This window comes from Cervus elaphus, chromosome 11 (genome assembly GCF_910594005.1).
Source record: "Cervus elaphus chromosome 11, mCerEla1.1, whole genome shotgun sequence".
In the NCBI taxonomy this organism is placed as follows: Eukaryota; Metazoa; Chordata; class Mammalia; order Artiodactyla; family Cervidae; genus Cervus; species Cervus elaphus.
Genome location: NC_057825.1, coordinates 45,928,142 through 45,947,160, shown reverse-complemented (window position 1 = coordinate 45,947,160; position 19,019 = coordinate 45,928,142). Strand labels below are relative to the sequence as shown.

General features: G+C 37.0%; 1 protein-coding gene across 2 annotated transcripts in view; it reads left to right on the top strand.

Annotated features, from left to right (window-relative positions):
• LRRTM4 (leucine rich repeat transmembrane neuronal 4) overlaps positions 1-13,162 on the top strand; it is a 917,127-nt gene extending 903,965 nt beyond the window's left edge. For both annotated transcript variants that reach the window (XM_043917707.1, XM_043917706.1), the window contains one exon: positions 12,816-13,162. In XM_043917707.1, coding sequence (XP_043773642.1) covers positions 12,816-13,037 — 222 coding nt within the window. In that variant the 3' untranslated portion in view covers positions 13,038-13,162. The remainder of the gene's footprint in view (positions 1-12,815) is intronic.
• The last annotated feature ends 5,857 nt before the right edge of the window (positions 13,163-19,019 follow it).

Here is a 19,019-nt window from a genome sequence, read left to right as displayed (position 1 = left end):
GTGAATTTCATTTCATTTTTTTCTTTACATTTTTAAAGAAATTATAGCTATTACTGAATACTCACTGCACTTTTTGAGGTGGTTATTTGGAAGAATCATAGTGACTATATCTTGTAAAGCAAAACCAGTCACATTTGGATGAAATAAGATTTATGCTCTTGTATAAAGCAAGTTGATGAGGGTAAAAGAAGAGAGTGAAAAAGCTGGCTTAAATTTCAGCATTAAAAGAAAAAAGATCATGGCATCCGATCCCATCACTTCATGGCAGGTAGAAGTAGTGACAGTTTTTCTTTCACTGGGCTCCAAAATCACTGCAGATGGTGACTGCAGCCATGAAATTAGAAGACACTTGCTTCTTGGAAGAAAAGCTATGATAAACCTAGACAGTGTATTAAACAGGAAAGACATCACTTTGCCCACAAACATCCAAGTAGTCAAAGCTATGGTTTTACCTATAGTCATATACAGATGTGAGAGCTGGACCATGAGGAAGGCTGAGCACTGAAGAACTGATGTTTTGAATCATGGTACTGGAGAAGACTCTTGAGAGTCCCTTGGACTGCAAGGAGATCAAAACTGTCAATCCTAAAGGAAATCAACTTTGAATATTCATTGGAAGGACTGTTGATAAAGCTGAAGTTCCAATATTTTGGCCACCTAATGCAGACAGCCAGTTCATTGGAAAAGACCCTGATCCTGGGAAAGACTGAAGGCAAAAGAAGAGGGTGACAGAGGATGAGATGGTTGGATAGCATCACCGACTCAATGGACATGAACTTGAGCAAACTCCAGGAGACAGAAGAAGACAAGGAGGCCTATCACGCTGCAGTCCATGGGGTTGCAAAGAGTTAGACACGACTTAGCGGCTGAAAAACAACAACATAAAGCAAGATACACACACTGTTATTGATTTCACAACAACAAAAAAGCTATACAAAATACATATTACAAAATTAGAAATAAGGTACTCTGAACAGTGTGGGGAAACTGGAAGAGAACTGAAAAGAAAACGGCTCTAATGCTATTGCTTGCATCTTCCTAGTGTTGGCGTTCCTGCCGCTTTTTATTTATTTTCTTTTCCAAATTTCTGAAAAGGGTTTACAAAGTAAATAATAATTTGAATCTGTTACCTGAGATGACAAGTTTTTTTTTTCTTTTGTGTAGTTTTGTTTTTAAATTTGGAGACGTGGATTCAGACTCAAGTTCTTTAAAAAAAAAAAAAGACTTGTCTTCTGCACATCGTTGATATCACTGACGCTGATAATTTTATAGAGGCAAAAAATGTGGGTTTTGATATTTATCATCTCCATTTTTTCTTTAAGTGATTTGGAAATAAATTTATATAGATTGCAGTTAAATAGTATGTTCATTTGCAATACACTATAGGCGAGATCGTTTTCTTTCAAATTCAGGGGCCAGCGCTACAGAAGGAAAACCTTTAGAAGTTAATACTACTTAGTTAATCCAGCTCATTAGCCCCAAATCTCACTGAATGCTGAGAGTGCTGCTAATGTAATAATTTCCCCTGTTAATGGAGTCAAAGCAAACTTCAAAGAATGGCTAGTACCTCATTCATTAACTTAATCAACTCTCTGGACACCTCACAGACAAGGCGTCCTGGTAGGAGGGCAATAAAGATGTAAGTAGGTGTTCTGTTCTGTTTTCCCACCACTGATTTAAAAGTTAAAATTCAAATAACAAAGAGTGCACAAATAGTAAACATTCCCAGCTTCCCTGGTGCCTCAGACAGTAAAGAATCTGCTGGCAATGCCAGAGACCTGGGTTTGATCCCTGAGTTGGGAAGATCTCCTGGAAGAGGAAATACAGCATTCTTGCCTGGAAAATTCCATGAACAGAAGAACCTGGCAGGCTACGGTCCATAGGGTCACAAACAGTAGGACATGACTGAGCACACACGCAGGCACCAACCTTTAATAAGACCAGAACAAGAAAAACAAATGCTACCATGTAACTTTTGTCAGAACTTAAGTTTGAAATAATCCAAATACAGAACAGTCAATATAAAAAGCCAAAATCTAGTGTACCTAGCATTGTACATTTTACATGCTAGAACTGCTGTACACACTTTAGCCTGTAAACAAAATGGATGCGGAGTGGTTGTTAATTTGCACCATTATTATTTTGTTTTCCTTTAAAGATTTTCTAAAACAAAGGTCAATATATTTAATAACTAAATATAACAAATACTATTTTTTTCACACTTATGACTTATTTAATCTTTAAAACAAAGTAGGAGAAAGATAAGATTGTTATTGTTCTTTCACTCAATCAATATGTGAATACCTTCCGCCTACCTAAGCAGTATCTAAATGTTGTTGCTGCTTAGTCACTAAGCTATGTCCAACTGTTAAAACCCCATGGACTGTCCCATGGGATTTCCCAGGCAAGAATAATGGAGTGGGTTTCCATTTCCCTCTCCATGGGATCTTCCTGATTCAGAGATCAAATTCGGGTCTCCTGTATTGGCAGGAGGATTCTTCATCACTGAGCTACCAGGGAAGCCTGGTGTCTAGATGATAAAATGCAATAAGAATACACTTTAAATTATTTTTATTTTTATTAATTTTTGGCAAATCTTCTTATGAGTTCTTGAATATTTCTCATTTCTGGATAGTCTTCACTACTATAGTTACTACTGAGGGAGAGAGGAAGGTCCTTATGCCTGCATAAAGTGTTAAGATGTCAGAGATTGCATGGGACTCTTTTTTAAAGAAATAGGTTTTGTTTAATTAGTGAGCTAGTTTAAGTTTGGGGGTGGCAGAGAGAGAGACGTTATTGGTGACAGCAGCTGAACAAGAAATAAAACAGCAGGAAGAGTTTTGCTTCTCTTTTGTCACTTGAAGAGCTCTCCATTTTCTAAAACAGAAAGTGAGTTTTCTGGTTCAGGCACAATCTTAACTGACTTCAAGTCCCACCATGTGAATCCTTGGGAGTGACTGTTATTCTCCTCCTGCACCTGCCCCTGGTTTCACCCCCAGCCAGGGAATTATTCAAAACTCTCTTTTCTTTCCTCTTTACCTACCTAGACACTCAAAGCTGGGGAGTGTTTCATAGTTCTACAAAGGACTTTTCCCCAGCCCAAACTAGCTTTTCCTCCAGTTGCATTGAATTATATCCTAGCAAAGCTTTCCTTTGTTCTGTTCTCTCTGTCTTGCAGGAATTTCTAAGAGGCTTTGATACGGTTATAGAAAAACTGACAAACATCTCTGATTTATAAAATGAAGATGTACTATTGAAAGCTTTACTTTAATTAACAGAAACTAAATGCTTAGAAAATCAGTGTTCTCTAATGCAAAAGCAGCCTGTATTTTTAAAATAATAAGAATGTTTCATTGCAGAATGAGATTTAAAGTGTAATTTGATACATTGATTTTGGGTTCATTACTTATATTGTGTCTCTTTTACATTATACATGTCTTTAGATATTCAAAATCTAAGAAGGCAATTGGCCCTTCTCTCAATTGAGACATGGAGGATAAAATCAGGTTTGGAGGTACTATTAATTTCATTTCAGTCTAAAGCTCATACGTCCTCTGGGGTTTTTGCTCTTGGGCGTATGTGCCTGCAACAAGCTTCCATGAGCTATATGGGGTGTTAGCTAGTCTAAGAAGCCTTAGTTGCTCCACTGGAAGGAAGGCTTTCCTTCCTTCAGTGGTCTCACCTGGGCTTGTTCACATGGTAGTAGCTAGCCTGGCCCAGGATCCTAAGAGCCTGGCAACCCAAACAGTGTTGCTGCCATTTTGTTCTATTAGCTAAAGAAAGTTACAAAGCCAGCCAGTGTTAAAGGCAAGTAGAAATGGACTATATTATCTGGATGAGACAAACTAAGAATTGCAGTCATGCATGCAATCTACTAAGTCTGGAACATGCACAACCTTGGAGCTGTAGCAGTCATATGTACAATCAGGCTGAGGAAACAGACAGTCAGGACATGAAGATACCTTGCAGAGATAATAATGCGTGACTGACTGAGATAACCCTGGTAACATTTGTGTTCCTAGTTTTAGCTGTTTCCAAGATTTTAGTGGTACCCTTGCACTTCCCTCAGTGTTGCTGTTAAATCCTTTCTTGAATCTATGAGTCAGTTAAGTCTCCCTTTTTACCTAACTTAAATGAGTTCTGTTGGCTTTAATCAAAATTCCTGAAAAAATACCTGCACCCAAACTTATTTACATTTTCTTATTCCCTGTCCATTCTTGTCTTATACTAATACACTCAGTAGAATAAAGGTTAAATTATATATTCATTTAGCTACTGCCCTTCATTTTTCAATCAATTTTATTTCCAATAAACCAAATGTCCATCTTCATTAAGCAACTCAACTGTATTTAATTCCTCATCTGGATTTGTAGGATGGTGCTTTTTAAATGGCCCAAGTAGTCAGACACTACCCTTTAATTCCAAAAATTAGAGACTAAATGTCATTTAGGAAATTGAAAATCAACTTTTTATGACTTCAATTGAAAGAACTCATACTGAAATGTGAACAATGTTCATGAAAAGTTAATGAATAAGACTAATGATAGTGTGTAGTAATTTTAGAATGATCAGGCTATTAAACTACTTATAACTAATGCTAATACCTTAGAGAAAAGAGGTTAATGGTATTAGAATTTCATGCTCATAACAAAACTGAACTTCAGAAGCCTTTCATGATCACATATATCAAGAGTCCACTTCACATTGCTCTCACATTCACTATCTAGACACATTCATTTCTCATTTTAAATATAATTATTATGGATGTCAAACTCTGGGATCTGAAGCAATTTTATAATGTTTGAACACCACATTTCCTTCTATAATTTTGCGCTTCCTCCTAAGATTTAAAAATATTCCCTTTTTCCTGTTCCCTTTCTGGGCCACTGTAATTGAGAGGTCTGTGTCCTTTTAAAGTCCCTTCAGCATGTTGAAATAAAAACATAATCTAGGAAAAAGGTAAATAATGTTTTTAGAAAACCAGCACAGATGGTAAGGATGCTAAGCTACTGAATGCACAGAATAGGAATAAAAGCTTCTGCTAAAAGAACGATTCTGTGACCCTTTACATCTTTGCATCTCTCTGAATAGAAACAAAAAAGAAGGCACAGTTTCCAGGAAAGACACTATCAATGTTGAGTAAAATTTGTGTAGGAATATGCCTTTTCAGTATATTCTTCTTTCTTCAGAACCAGGCAGTTACTTTCAGAGTTACCTGATATTAACAGAGGTCAAGGAGGTGTCGTTATTGTCCTCAGTTTCAGTAGATTCACAGGCAATGTGGGAGAATTTAAGAGACTTACAATTAGTGATAATGGTGTTTCCTCCCTTTGGTAATCTACTTCAAAATGTCTCTATAGAAGTTTATATCCCTCTATAAAAGTTTAAATTCAGTTGAGTCGAAATGTTCATATTCTTGAGAAAAACAAACCATAGAATTTTAGTATACTTCCCCCAGTGAGACCCCTTCATTCCAGTACTACACTGGTTATCTGTAAATAAAGTGCAGCTTTCAAGGCAGTCAGTGAGCAGTCAAGCATGTGAAAGAGGCAATATTTCAGCAGTGCTGTGCTGTGCTAAAGAGTGAAGTCCATCAGAGAGCTGATAAAACACAGGGGCCATTTGGGAAAGCTCTAAGAACACATTTACAAAAATACCAAATACAAATTAAAGGGAACTTAAGGATACTTTGTTTTGACTGCTGGAAAGGAAACAGTGATACACAGGGGGACCCAGGTGGTTAATGTACTGTGCACATCACTACTATGAAGTACAAAACCTCAGTCTCTCAGCTCTTCAGAAACTACAAAGTCAGTTGATTACATAGTGCCCTATAGAATAGACTTTAAACTTAAATGAGCAAACATCCCAGATATCCTTTCAAAGCTTGCCAATTCACTTGGTTTTTGAACAGTATTATAGCTGTTGAACAGTATTATGCTTTTGAACAGCATTATAGGTATTGTGCAGGATAAGATTACAATGTTTTAACTCTACTAGAGGTTCTAAGCTTATCTCAAAAACAATACAGAAAACGGCAGGAGCCCTTGTTTATTGAAGTAAAAGTAAATAGGTACAACAGTAACAGAAAAACAAATTTTCTGGGTTCAGAGATGGTGCAATATGGAAACCTAAGGATCTGAAGTTAATGCAAGTCCCTAGATATGGTAGTCAACTACATTAGAAGGCAAATATGGGATTACTTTTTTCCATTATAGTTCAAGTTTAGGGAATTTATTTTATATTGGAAATTCAACTATGTTCATATATGAGCTAATGGTTTTCATCTGTAGATCAACTTGGTTGTTTCCTGAGAAACCTGTATGCAGGTCAAGAAGTAACAGTTAGAACCAGACATGGAACAACTGACTGGTTCCAAATTGGGAAAGGAGTACAACAAGGCTGTATGTTGTCAACCTGCTTACTTAACTTATATGCAGAGTATATCATGTGAAATGCTGGGCTTTATGAATCACAAGCTGGAATCAAGATTGTAAGGAGAAGTATCAACAACCTCAGATATGCAGATCATACCACTCTAATGGCAGAAAATAAAGAGGAACTAAAGAGCTTCTTGATGAGGGTGAAAAAGAAGAGAGAAAAAGCTGGCTTTTTAAAAATACTAAGACCATGGCATCCAACCCCATTACTTGATGAAAAATAGAATAGGGAAAAGTAGAAACAGTGACAGATTTTATTTTCTTGGGCTCAAAAATCACTGTGGACGGTGAATGTAGCCATGAAAATAAAAGATCCTTGTTCCATGAAAAGAAAGCTATGACAGACCTAGGTAGCAGAGATGTCAATTTGCTGAAAAAGGTATGCATAGTCAAAGCTATGATTTTTTCCAATAGTCAGGTACAGATGTGAGAGTTGGACCATAAAGAAGGCGGAGTGCTGAAGAACTGATGCTTTTGAATTGTGGTGCTAGAGAGGACTCTTGGGAGTCTCCTGGAAAGAAAAAAGATCAAACCAATCAATCCTAAAAGAAACCAACCCTAAATACTCGTTAGAAGGGATGATACTAAAGCTGAAGCTCCAAAACCTTGGCCACCTGATGCAAAGAGCTGACTCGTGGGGAAAGACCCTGGTGCTGGGAAAGACTGAGGCAAACAGAGAAGCTGGCAGAGGATGAGATGGTTAGGTAGCATCACTGACTCAATGGACATGAATTTGAGCAAAATGCAGGAGACAGTGAAGGACAGGGAAACCTGATGTGTTGCAATCCATGAAGTCTCAAAGAGTTGGACACGACTTGGTGACTGAACAGCAACAACAACAGAAGGGTCTTTAAGATCCTGTCTCATTATCACATTCTCTGCTCATACATATTTGTAGATTCAAGTGTCTTCTTACCACAATGACTAGAAAGTCTATAATGAGAATACAAGATGGTGGACAAAATTGCAACCCATGCTTAATGTTTACTTTGATGTCCTTTGGTAATTTGATTTGATAATTTGGAGATACGGAGTCATTCCTCTAATTGAAAGTGTGCAAAAAAGGGTCTATACCCAGTGAATGTTGCTGTCATTGGAAATAACTTGGTGAATGCTTTTGTTTTTGAGCAATACTATTTCACATATCAACAGCAACAACAAAAATTAAGAGTGGGCTATGTAACTTCATAGGGAGATATTTTTCATAAAATTCTTCCTGTTGAAATGTCTGAATAATGTGCTTTGATTTGTATATCTTTTCAGAGTTTTGCAGACCCATGAAACAAAACACAGCCATCTCTGTCTAATCAATATATTTTTAAAGCCAATGAGGTTTCCCAAAATAGAACTTGCTGAAAAACACTTCAGATGTGGACCTCTAGTGAGTCATACATGAGTACAGTAGAGGCAAGAGTCACTAAAAGCAAGTTCTACGTGAGTAAGAAAAAAAAAAATCATTGTTGATTTGGGGAAGACTTAATTGGGCCTTAGAAAGCATCACTATGAACAAAGCTAATGGATGTGATGGAATTCCAGTTGAGCTATTTAACATCCTGAAAGATGACACTGTGAAAGTGCTACACTCAATATGCCAGCAAATTTGGAAAACTCAGCAGTGGCCACAGGACTGGAAAACGTCCATTTTCATTCCAATCCCTAAGAAAGGCAATCCCCAAGAATGCTCAAACTATGGCACAATTGCACTCATCTCACATGCTAGTAAAGTAATGCTCAAAATTCTCCAAGTCAGACTTCAGTAATATGTGAACCGTGAATTTCCAGATGTTCAAGCTGGTTTTAGAAAAGGCAGAGGAACCAGAGATCAAATTGCCAACATCTGCTAGATCATCGAAAAAGCAAGAGAGTTCCAGAAAAATATCTATTTCTGCTTTCTTACACCAAAGCCCTCGACTGTGTGGATCACAATAAACTGTGGAAAATTCTGAAATAGATAGGAATACCAGACCACCTGACCTGCCTCTTAAGAAACCTGTATGCAGGTCAAGAAGCAACAGTTAGAACTGGACATGGAACAACAGACTGGTTCCAAATAGGAAAATGGGTACATCAAGGCTGTATATTGTCACCCTGCTTATTTAACTTATATGCAGAGTACATCATGAGAAATGCTGGGCTGGAGGAAGCACAAGCTGGAATCAAGATTGCCAAGAGAAATATCAATAACCTCAGATATGCAGATGACACCACCCTTACAGCAGAAAGTGAAGATGAACTAAAAAGCCTCTTGATGAAGGTGAGAGAGGAGAGTGAAAAAGTTGGCTTAAAGCTCAACATTCAGAAAACTAAGATCATGGTATCTGGTGCCATCACTTCATGGAAAATAGATGGGGAGACAGAGGAAACAGTGTCAGACTCTATTTTGGGGGGGCTCCAAAATCACTGCAGATGGTGATTGCAGCCATGAAATTAAAAGACACTTACTCCTTGGAAGGAAAGTTATGACCAACCTAGATAGCATATTAAAAAACAGAGACATTACTTTGCCCACAAAGGTCCGTCTGGTCAAGGCTATGGTTTTTCCAGTGGTCATGTATGGATGTGAGAATTGGACTGTGAGGAAAGCTGAGCACCGAAAAATTGATGCTTTTGAACTGTGGTGTTGGAGAAGACTCTTGAGAGTCCCTTGGACAGCAAGGAGATCCAACCAGTCCGTCCTAAAGGAGATCAGTCCTGGGTGCTCATTGGAAGGACTGATGCTGAAGCTGAAACTCCAATACTTTGGCCACCTCATGCGAAGAGTTGACTCATTGGAAAAGACCCTGATGCAGGGAGGGACTAGGGGCAGGAGGAGCAGGGGATGACAGAGGATGAGATGGCTGGATGGCATCACTGACTCGATGGGCATGAGTTTGAGTAAACTCCGGGAGTTGGTGATGGACAGGGAGGCCTGGCGTGCTGCGATTCATGGGGTGGCAAAAAGTCAGACACGACTGAGTGACTGCACTGAACTGAACTGAACTAATTTAGTATTTAGTATTTAGTAATTCAGCTATGTTCTCTTATAACTTGTTCCTTGCTTTCACTATCAGCACAGAAACTAATGTCTAATGTCTAAAACATCTCTGTATAAATCCCAATTTTGACCTAGTATGTATTTTTTCAGATTTTTTTGAGAACAGACTTGTATATTCAGGGTATATCAATATATAAAGAAATTACCTCTTCTTAACTATTTCTTAAATGACTTGCAGAAAATAGTGTTTGCTTTCCATTAGAAGTAAATGTGCCTCATCCAACAAACAATGCAAAATATGTCAGTTTAATTTTCTCATTCATTGAGAAAAACCATGAATTGTGAGTTAGAAAGAAAAGAATAGTTAAAAGCAGGATGGAAATTTAGTCAGGCTACTGCTAATCACATAACAATAAACTGTAATCTAAATAAGTTTTTAAAGCCTCTTTTATTGTGATTCCCAGTTTAAAAAAAAAAAAATCAAAGTGTGATTCCGTAGATACACACTCATATGCAAACACAAATTTGAAACAAAACTTTTATGAAACAACTTACCTTTAGTCATATGATATACTCTACTTTCTATTCTAGTTAATTCTATTTTTAAATGTTTATCTGGATTCACTAACTTGATTTGTAACCCACTAATGAGTTGTTATCTGCCATAGAAAGCATTGCTTTGACCTATATCCTTTAAAATGTGAGGAGGGGAAATAAATTAATTAATTAATTAATTAATTAATTAATTAAATAAAATGTGAGGAGGGGACTGTATCTTAATAAGTATAAAGATGTTAAAAACATAATTCTCATATAGACAGTGAATTTGTGTCAAAATGGTATTCAACACATTAATGGGAATAATCAGGAAGAAAACTAAAGAACATTTGAGGTATCTGTATAGTAACTGGAGGAATGGATTCTAAAAATAAGGTTGCCAAGGGAGATATAAGGCTAGTTAACCTCTTACAGAAGTTAAACCACAGACCTTTGAGAGTGAACTTCTCTACTTCTCTATAAAATTATAACAACTTGTCAATTTCTGCAGTTTAACCTACAGAAAGAGCCAGATATAGTTGAGTCAAGAGACAGCCAACCCATCACTGATTTTAACAAAGACTTTTATAAAGAAGTGCTAAGTAAATATAAATTGTTAGCTAAATTCATGCAAAGGCTAAAAGAAAAAGTGTTAGTTGTTCAATCATGTCTGACTCTTTGCGACCCCATAGACCATAGCCCACCAAGCTCCTCTGTCCATTGGATTTCCCAGGCAAGAATACTGGAGTGGGTAGCCATTCTCTTCTCCATGGGATCTTCACACTGTGCCCCCGACCCCCGCCCCCCAACTTCCAGGGATCGAGCCCAGGTCTCCTGCATTGCTGGCAGATTCTTTACCACTGAGCCACAAGGGAAGCCTGGCTAAAAGACAGTGTCATAGTGTAACATAGACAGCAACATCAGGAAACAACTGCCACTCCTATCACTTGTAGGATTAAGGAACCAAAGGAAGGCATTGGAATCATTAAGGACTGGAGGAGGAGAAGTGGAGATGAACATCAGACTTCCCTGGTGCTAGAGTCTCTGAGGGGGGCATGATGAAATTAAATGCTGGAAATGCAAATGTTGGAAAGACTACAAATCAGAATCACCTGCTATTATAGAAATGCACTGCTGCAGCCAGAATGAAGAAGTGTTGAGGTAACTATCTGGAGTAGGAAGAAGCAGAGAGGAAGTCCACCATATGAGAAATCCCTATGTCTCCTCTAGTCTTTCTAGCTCCTTCCAGTAGTCTCAAGCAGCAGGTCAAGAGAGAAATGGGGTTTGCATCATAAAGCCAGCTCATAAAGCCTGCTCAGCATCATAGCCAACTACCAAAGTGGGGCTAGAGCCAAGAGACAACTGTTTGAACTACCACAACCTCTACCTTACAGGACAGTGAAGGGTTTGCAATTTCATCATTGGTGGGTGGTTCTCAAGAGTGTCAGATTGGATCTAGTGAATTATGAGAAATGTTCTAGCATGAAAGCAAGAATTAAGCAATGATCATTTCCCTTTTTTCTAGTTTTGAGATACATTTTTCTTTATCAGAAAGTTGTAGTTCAATAAAAATCTGTACAGAGAATCAAAATTATTATAACTTTAACATATTCAGTGTTTCCTATTAAAGAGATTTCTACAGGCCATTATTCAGGTCTATTATTCTAACACTAGACACATTTTAGCTTATTATAAAATCAGCAACATTACATATTACAAATGCAAAGATGTGCCCATTTTCAGGATTCTAGGCTACTTTTGTCCAGATATTATAGAATTGTTAGAAATAATCCATGAGAAATTGTGATTTTTTAAAAATTAAATAAAAATTTATATATCTACATAAATATTTCAATTATTTATAAAAATACTTTTAAAATAAAAAAATCTGTATGTTTATAGTTTTTGTCACACAAAAATGGATCCTACCTCATTTTTTTCTACTTAATATAATCCCTTGTAATATTGCACAAATTGATATTCCCCAATCTTTGTATTATCTGCATTCAAATGTACATGCACATAATATGTGCTAAAATTCCCTTTTGATGGTAATTTATGTTGCTTCTAACTTTCTGCTATGATGATAAATGATGAATGAACAAATGACAGGATACACATTGAACAATCCTTATATGTGATCTCATATACAAAGTGTTGGGAGAAGGAAATGGCAATCCACTCCAGTGTTCTTGCTTGGAAAACCTCATGGACAGGGGAGCCAAGCAGCTTACAGCCCATGGTGTCACAAAAGAGTTGGATATGACTGAGTGACTAAACAACAAATATACAAACAGCATGTTTGTGTGTGTATATATGTATATTTTGGAGGGGCATGTAAAATTATATATAATGGACAAAACAATACTGAGTTATATACTAACAATCAGTATTTTGTTTAATGTTCATTAGAAAAAGAGACACAGATGTACAGAACAGAATTTTGGACTCTGTGGGAAAAGGCGAGGGTGGGATGTTTCGAGAGAACAGCATTGAAACATGTATATTATCTAGGGTGAAACAGATCACCAGCCCAGGCTGGAAGCATGAGACAAGTGCTCGGGCCTGGTGCACTGGGAAGACCCAGAGGAATCGAGTAGAGAGGGAGGTGGGAGAGGGGATCGGGATGGGGAATACATGTAAGTCCATGGCTGATTCATGTCAACGTATGACAAAATCCACTACAATATTGTAAAGTAATTAGCCTCCAACTAATAAAAATAAATGGAAAAAAAAAATAGTTGGGTCAGCCATTGATGACTTAAAACATCATAAAAAGAGAATAAAATACAATCCTATGAGTGTCATGTCATCTTTTTATTCAAAGCATTTTTATAATCAGTATTTTTCTTTCTCATAACCAGATCCTACACCATGTGAAGCCCTTACCATATTACAGCTACGACCAGCCGGTGATCAGGTACTGCCAGGCTCACCAGCCACTCCATGTCAACAAGGGCTATGAAGCAGTGTCTCCAGAACAGGCCGAATCTCCCAGTCTGGAGCTTGGGCATGACCACAGCTTCATCGCCACCATTGCCAGGTCTGCAGCCCCAGCCATTTACCTTGAGAGAATAACAAACTAACGTGAAAGGCAACCCCTCAATGGAGAACTCAATCTGGGGAAGGAGGGCCTTCATCTTAAAGGAGAATGAGTGTCCAAATCACGCAATCTAATCTGCTCATCGTTCCTGAGATATTTATGACATAGAGGAAAGGAAACAAAGAAAACTGCTTAACGAGAGCAGTGGATGTACCTGCAAACATAACCAGGAGAACTACAGAACTCTCTTTGCTTTAAAACATACAAACAGAAATTCTCCTGGATGTAAATAGTAAACATATCAGGTTCTTATAAACATAGATTTCACCTTAGCTACATATAGCTTTGTTTGTATATTTTGCTTTTTCTACAACTGCATGGTTCCTTCCTGGGCTGGAGAACCACAGTGGGGTGGGGGTGGGGGGAGCATCAAACCAGATGTGGGTGGGAAATTGGGGAAACAACACATTTTTCACTGTTAAATGTGTGTAACAGATTATTCCACTTGTTTTCCTTTCATTTTTTCTTTAAAAATGTCATTTGTTCTTGTTTGGTTTGCTATATTTTTTTACTGGTCATGTGATTCTGTTTCCAATTCTAAACATGGGCACTGAAATTTATGTTGTTCCAAAAGATTTTCTTTACCACAGACCACAAAGAAACAAAGTTGACCACAAAGTCTGACAGAACTACTGGAATGAAAATCCAACGAAATCTGAGCAAATGATTCTTCAAGTCATATTATATGCAATGTGGAGAGTATTGATTTTTTTGCCCTGCTGGCAGCCCACACTGTGAGCTTTCACTGTGTGAGGAGTGAAGAGAAAGACCTGGGAAGACCTCCAAATAAGAAGACCCTTAGAAAGTTTCTCAACTTCATATACCTAGGGATATATGAAGAACAAAGGCCATGTGGTCAATGAATGAAACTACCAAGCTGACAAATTTCTAAACACAAGATAATGTGTCACCTTGCTTTTTAAATTAATTATCAATTAGCTTTTGTGTAGATTTTATCAATAAAAGAAAAAATATTGGAAAAAATAAACAATTATTTTGCGATTGGTATACCACAGCCCACATAATGTTGAGTGCTTTGTCTCTGTATTATGGAATCTTTCTAGTGTATGGTGATAATTCAAGAAGAATATTTTGATATCTATGAAGTGCCTTCTATATGTTCTTCCCTCAGGTAAGTAAGTCCTACATGATTGGAAAAGAATTATGAGATATCTTATGCACTAATTGCTTTCATAATTACATTTACAGTTATGATGTGACTCAAATAGAACTGTTTAGCAATAAGAAAAAATTAAGTATCTATGGAAGTTTTGGAGGTTGAATGATCTTCTAGGACAGACAGAACTGTGTGGTATTTATTACTATTTCAATAAAGCATAGTTATCACCCATTTTTTAATAAAGGATATACCTGTGCACACATCAGTTGAACCATTTTCACTTGACTTCCTTGGTGCTGTGATGCTATCTCATCAATTCTCTGATTCACTACAGACATTATTCTGATCTAGCCACTAGTCTGATTTGCTATTTTTAAAATAAATTGAAATTATATAATCTATGTCATCCTTTATTAGGTGAGATTTTGCATTCTGAAAGGTGCTAATATATGGTGATACTAGTGGGTTTTCTGAAGAACTAAATTGATTGCTGCCATCCATTTAATTCCAAATTCTCTTAAAATAATAATAAAAATTATTGTCAATTACTTTCACATCAAAGTAAACTAGCATAGAGTACTAAGAATTTTTTCTTCAAGGTTATTCTGTCTTACTACCATTTTAAATTAGATTTGAAGATAAATTCTATCTTAACTGATAAAAATGTTGTCATATTAAAGAAAATTAAAGGAAGCATTTTATATTGAAACATGGGTGGTTGCCCTCAGATTCTGATGACTTTCCTGTTAACATTTATATGGGCTTCCCTGGTAGCTCAGCTGGTAAAGACTCTGCCTGCAATGCAAAAGACCCCAGTTCAATTCCTGTGTTGGCAAGATCCGCTGCAGAAGGATCAGGCTACCCACACTCCATTATTCTTGGGCTTCCCTGGTGGTTCAGCTAGTAAAGAATCTGCCTGCAGTGTGGGAGACCTGGGTTCAATTTGAAGTTAAATTCTATCTTAATTGATAAAAATTTTGTCATATTAAAGAAATTTAAAGGAAGCTTTTTACATTAGAACACAGGTTGTTGCTCTCAGATTCTGAAAACTTTCCTGTTAACATTTATAAGTTTGGATTATGTTATATCTGGATATGTTTCTTATACATATTCAGGTACATATTCAAGTATAGTTATATATCACCAACTTAGTGAACATAAATTTGAGCGAACTCCAACAGATAGTTAAGAACAGAGGCCTGCCTGGTGTGCGGCAGTCTATGGGGTCGCAAAGAGCTGAACATGACTTAGTGACTGAACAACAACAACAAAATTCAAGTATAGAATGAATTGATTATGAGCTTAAAAGTTAAAAATAATTATTTGCCAATTTATTTTTTTAAGAATTATTTAAGAGATTTGTGTAGTCTTCCCAGGTGGCACTAGTGGTAAAGAGCCCACCTGCCAATGCAGGAGACTTAAGAGGTGCGAGTTTTATCCCTGAATTGGGAAGATGCCAACCCACGAAATGGCAACCACTCCAGTATTCTTACCTGGGAAATCCCATGGACAGAGAAGCCTGGCAGGCTACAGTCCATAGGGTTGCAAAGAGTCAAATATGACTGAAGTGACTTAGCAGAGCACACAATATATTTGTAGCAAAACATTTTGGAGTGTCTTCCCAAATTACATGGATTCTCTTAACTCTTTCCACCGTCTCCATCTATCCAGCATCACCTATATATCTCATCTGCCACTCCATCCCCATCTGAGGTGATTTACTAGAGGTCATACCTGAAAAATTGTGTTCAAATTTTGCTTAAATCAACAATTTATTCTGTTTATTTCTCTTTCTTGTAAGCAAAAAGTGTCCTAAAATTGATAATATTCATGTTATATAAAACTGCCATATTTGGTCAACCATTGCCTCAAATCTAACCTGAAATACCGAACTGCTAGCAAAACAGACAACAGTATGACAATGCTATATCCTCTTAATAGGAAAACTTTCAAAGAAGTTTTTTAAAAACAGTTTCATTTACATATGCCAGAACAAATTTTACTGCATTTTGGAACTCTGCAGCTGCTGCTGCTAAGTAGCTTCAGTCGTGTCCGATTCTGTGCGATCCCATAGACGGCAGCCCACCAGACTCCCCCAGCCCTGGGATTCTCCAGGCAAGAACACTGGAGTGGGTTGCCATTTCCTTCTCCAATGCAGGAAAGGGAAAAGTGAAAGTGAAGTCGCTCAGTCGTGTCTGACTCTTAGCAACCCCATGGACTGCAGCCTACCAAGCTCCTCTGTCCATGGGAGTTTCCAATCAAGAGTACTAGAATGGGTTGCCATTGCTTTCTCCATTTGGAACTCTACTGATGATTAAACAAAAAATCGAACCAGCCGACCAACCTAACAAACCAAAAAAATCTTAAAAAAAAAAAAAGTTGCTTAAGTAGGTTTAGAAAAGTGATTAACGCCTCCAACTAACGAAAATAAATGAAAAAAATAAAAAAAAGAAAAGTGATTAACTGAAAAATTCAACCTAGGAATTGTGTGAGAGATCAAGTAGATCCTTAGAGAAAACAATTTCTTGAAAAAAATTAGTGCTATTTTCAACAGAGAACTTAACCAGATACTGGATCTTTTAAGATCCTTTAAGCCCAAAAGTTAATCATGTCTATGCTGAAAGCCTAGACCAAGGAGGATGCAAGGTTTCTGTCAGTCACAATCAAGACTAAATTATTGTCAGGACCCCTCAGTGATATACAGCAAACCTGAACCATCTGGTCACGTTCACCACCATTTCCAGTTTACTCAATTGCTGTGCTATGCAAACTGATTGCCCTAGATTCCCTCTTCTCCCTAAACCTGGAAGAGAGTTTGTAATTTGGAACTGTGGCCCTATCAGAAGGTACCATTCAATGAGTCAAGCAGCATACTCAGTATTTTTCTAGTATAGGGGAAGAAATATACCACACCTCTAGAGACATTTCTAATTTTTTCTCTAGGTGTAGCTAACCTAAGTTTTGGTTTTTGTTTTATACTGTCTTCTAAAAGTCAGAAATCATTTTGATTCTATCTATTTCTCATGTTAAAATGTTAAAGATCCTTAAAATAAGTTATGCTTTATTTCAAGACCACCCTAATTAGTAGTTTGCTTTTATACTATAATATTTATTGAACCTCTGAAAGGTATGCGGGTTGAGGAGTATCATGGTGCTAATCATGCTAATCAGAACTATGAATGTGACAACTACAGGCTGAAATGGTCAATTATTCAAACATTATGATTATATTTTTCATAAACATTCTTAGTAATGTTGAATTTGCTTTTACCTGCTGTTTAATACAATAAGGAAATATCTAAAATCAGAAACTATATAAATATATGTTTAAATTTTAATTCTATTGTAGCTCTACTCACAATATTTCATATATGACCTTCTGAGACTAAAGCTATAAATGGTGAGTCATCATTTGCAGAATGCCAGAAACCCAAGTACTTTGAAAATTAAAGAGAGACTAAGTTACAATATTTCAAATAATTTCACTCAGCAATAAGACAGTGTGAGAGGAAGGAGGCCTCTAGGAGGATGTCCCTAGCATCTGCATTTAGCCTTCATGCCACAATTTTGTCAGTAGCTTGAGCAAAAATGATACATGAAACTTAGAAAAGGAGAAAATATAGTATTCCAACCTGTAAACCTTGTTTTATGAGCAATCATTACATGTAAATTACATTTGGAAATTTTGGTTGACCAATACTTTATCATTACTCCACAGTGTCACAAGACCACCAAAGGAAACAAATCAAAGAGAAGCACAAAATAAAGAATGTTATTATTCGAACCTAACCTTTACTAGTCAAACATGCCTGAGATTCAGTATCAGTGTTATATCAGCAAGTGGATATCTCCAAGAATAGTAAAAATAATACTGAACTTTGTGTACTCTGTAGCACATATCCCTGCTCAATCAAGGAAAGCATGTACTTTTGCAAATAACTATTTCCACATTTACAAATGACATGATATATTCTTATGTCTGAAATGCACGGAGACATTTCTTTATGAAGAACACAATATATTTTAATCTTGTTAATAATAGAGCAAATGTCAAGTTCATCTGGATTAAAAGAAAATTAATAATTAAAATGATAAGAACCTAGTATCATAAATGGAAAATGGATCTCTCCATATACAACTTGCCTCTTCCTTGGAGGAGATAGGTCCATTGTTTCTACTGTGTAAAGCATTGCAAAATCATAATAAATTAACAAATGCACAGAGTATTGCAGAAAGCAAAGAAGAAGTAAAGAGTCTCTTGAGGAAAGTTAAAGAGGTGAGTGAAAAAGTTGGCTTAAAATTCAAAAAACTAAGATCATGGCATCGGTGCCATCACTTCATGGCAAATAGATGGGGAAACAATGGAAACAGTGACAGACTATTTTGGGGGGATCCAAAATCACTTCAGATGGTGACTGCAGCCATGCAATTAAAAGATGCTTGCTCCTTGGAAGAAAAGCTAGGACCAACCTAGACAGCAGAGACATTACTTTGCCAACAAATGTCCATCTAGTCAAAGCTATGGTTTTTCCAGTAGTCATGTATGGATGGGAGAGTTGGACTATAAAGAAAGCTGAGTGCTGATGAAATAATACTTTTGAACTGTGGTGTTGGAGAAGACTCTTGAGAGTCCTTTGGACTGCAAGGAGATCCAACCAGTCAATCCTAAAAGAAATCAGTCCTGAATATTCATTGGAAGGACTGATGTTGAAACTGAAACTCCAATACTTTGGCCACCTGATGCGAAGAACTGACTCATTGGAAAAGATCCTGATGCTGGGAAAGATTGAAGGTGGGAGGAGAAGGGGACAACAGAGGATGAGATGGTTGGATGGCATCACTGAC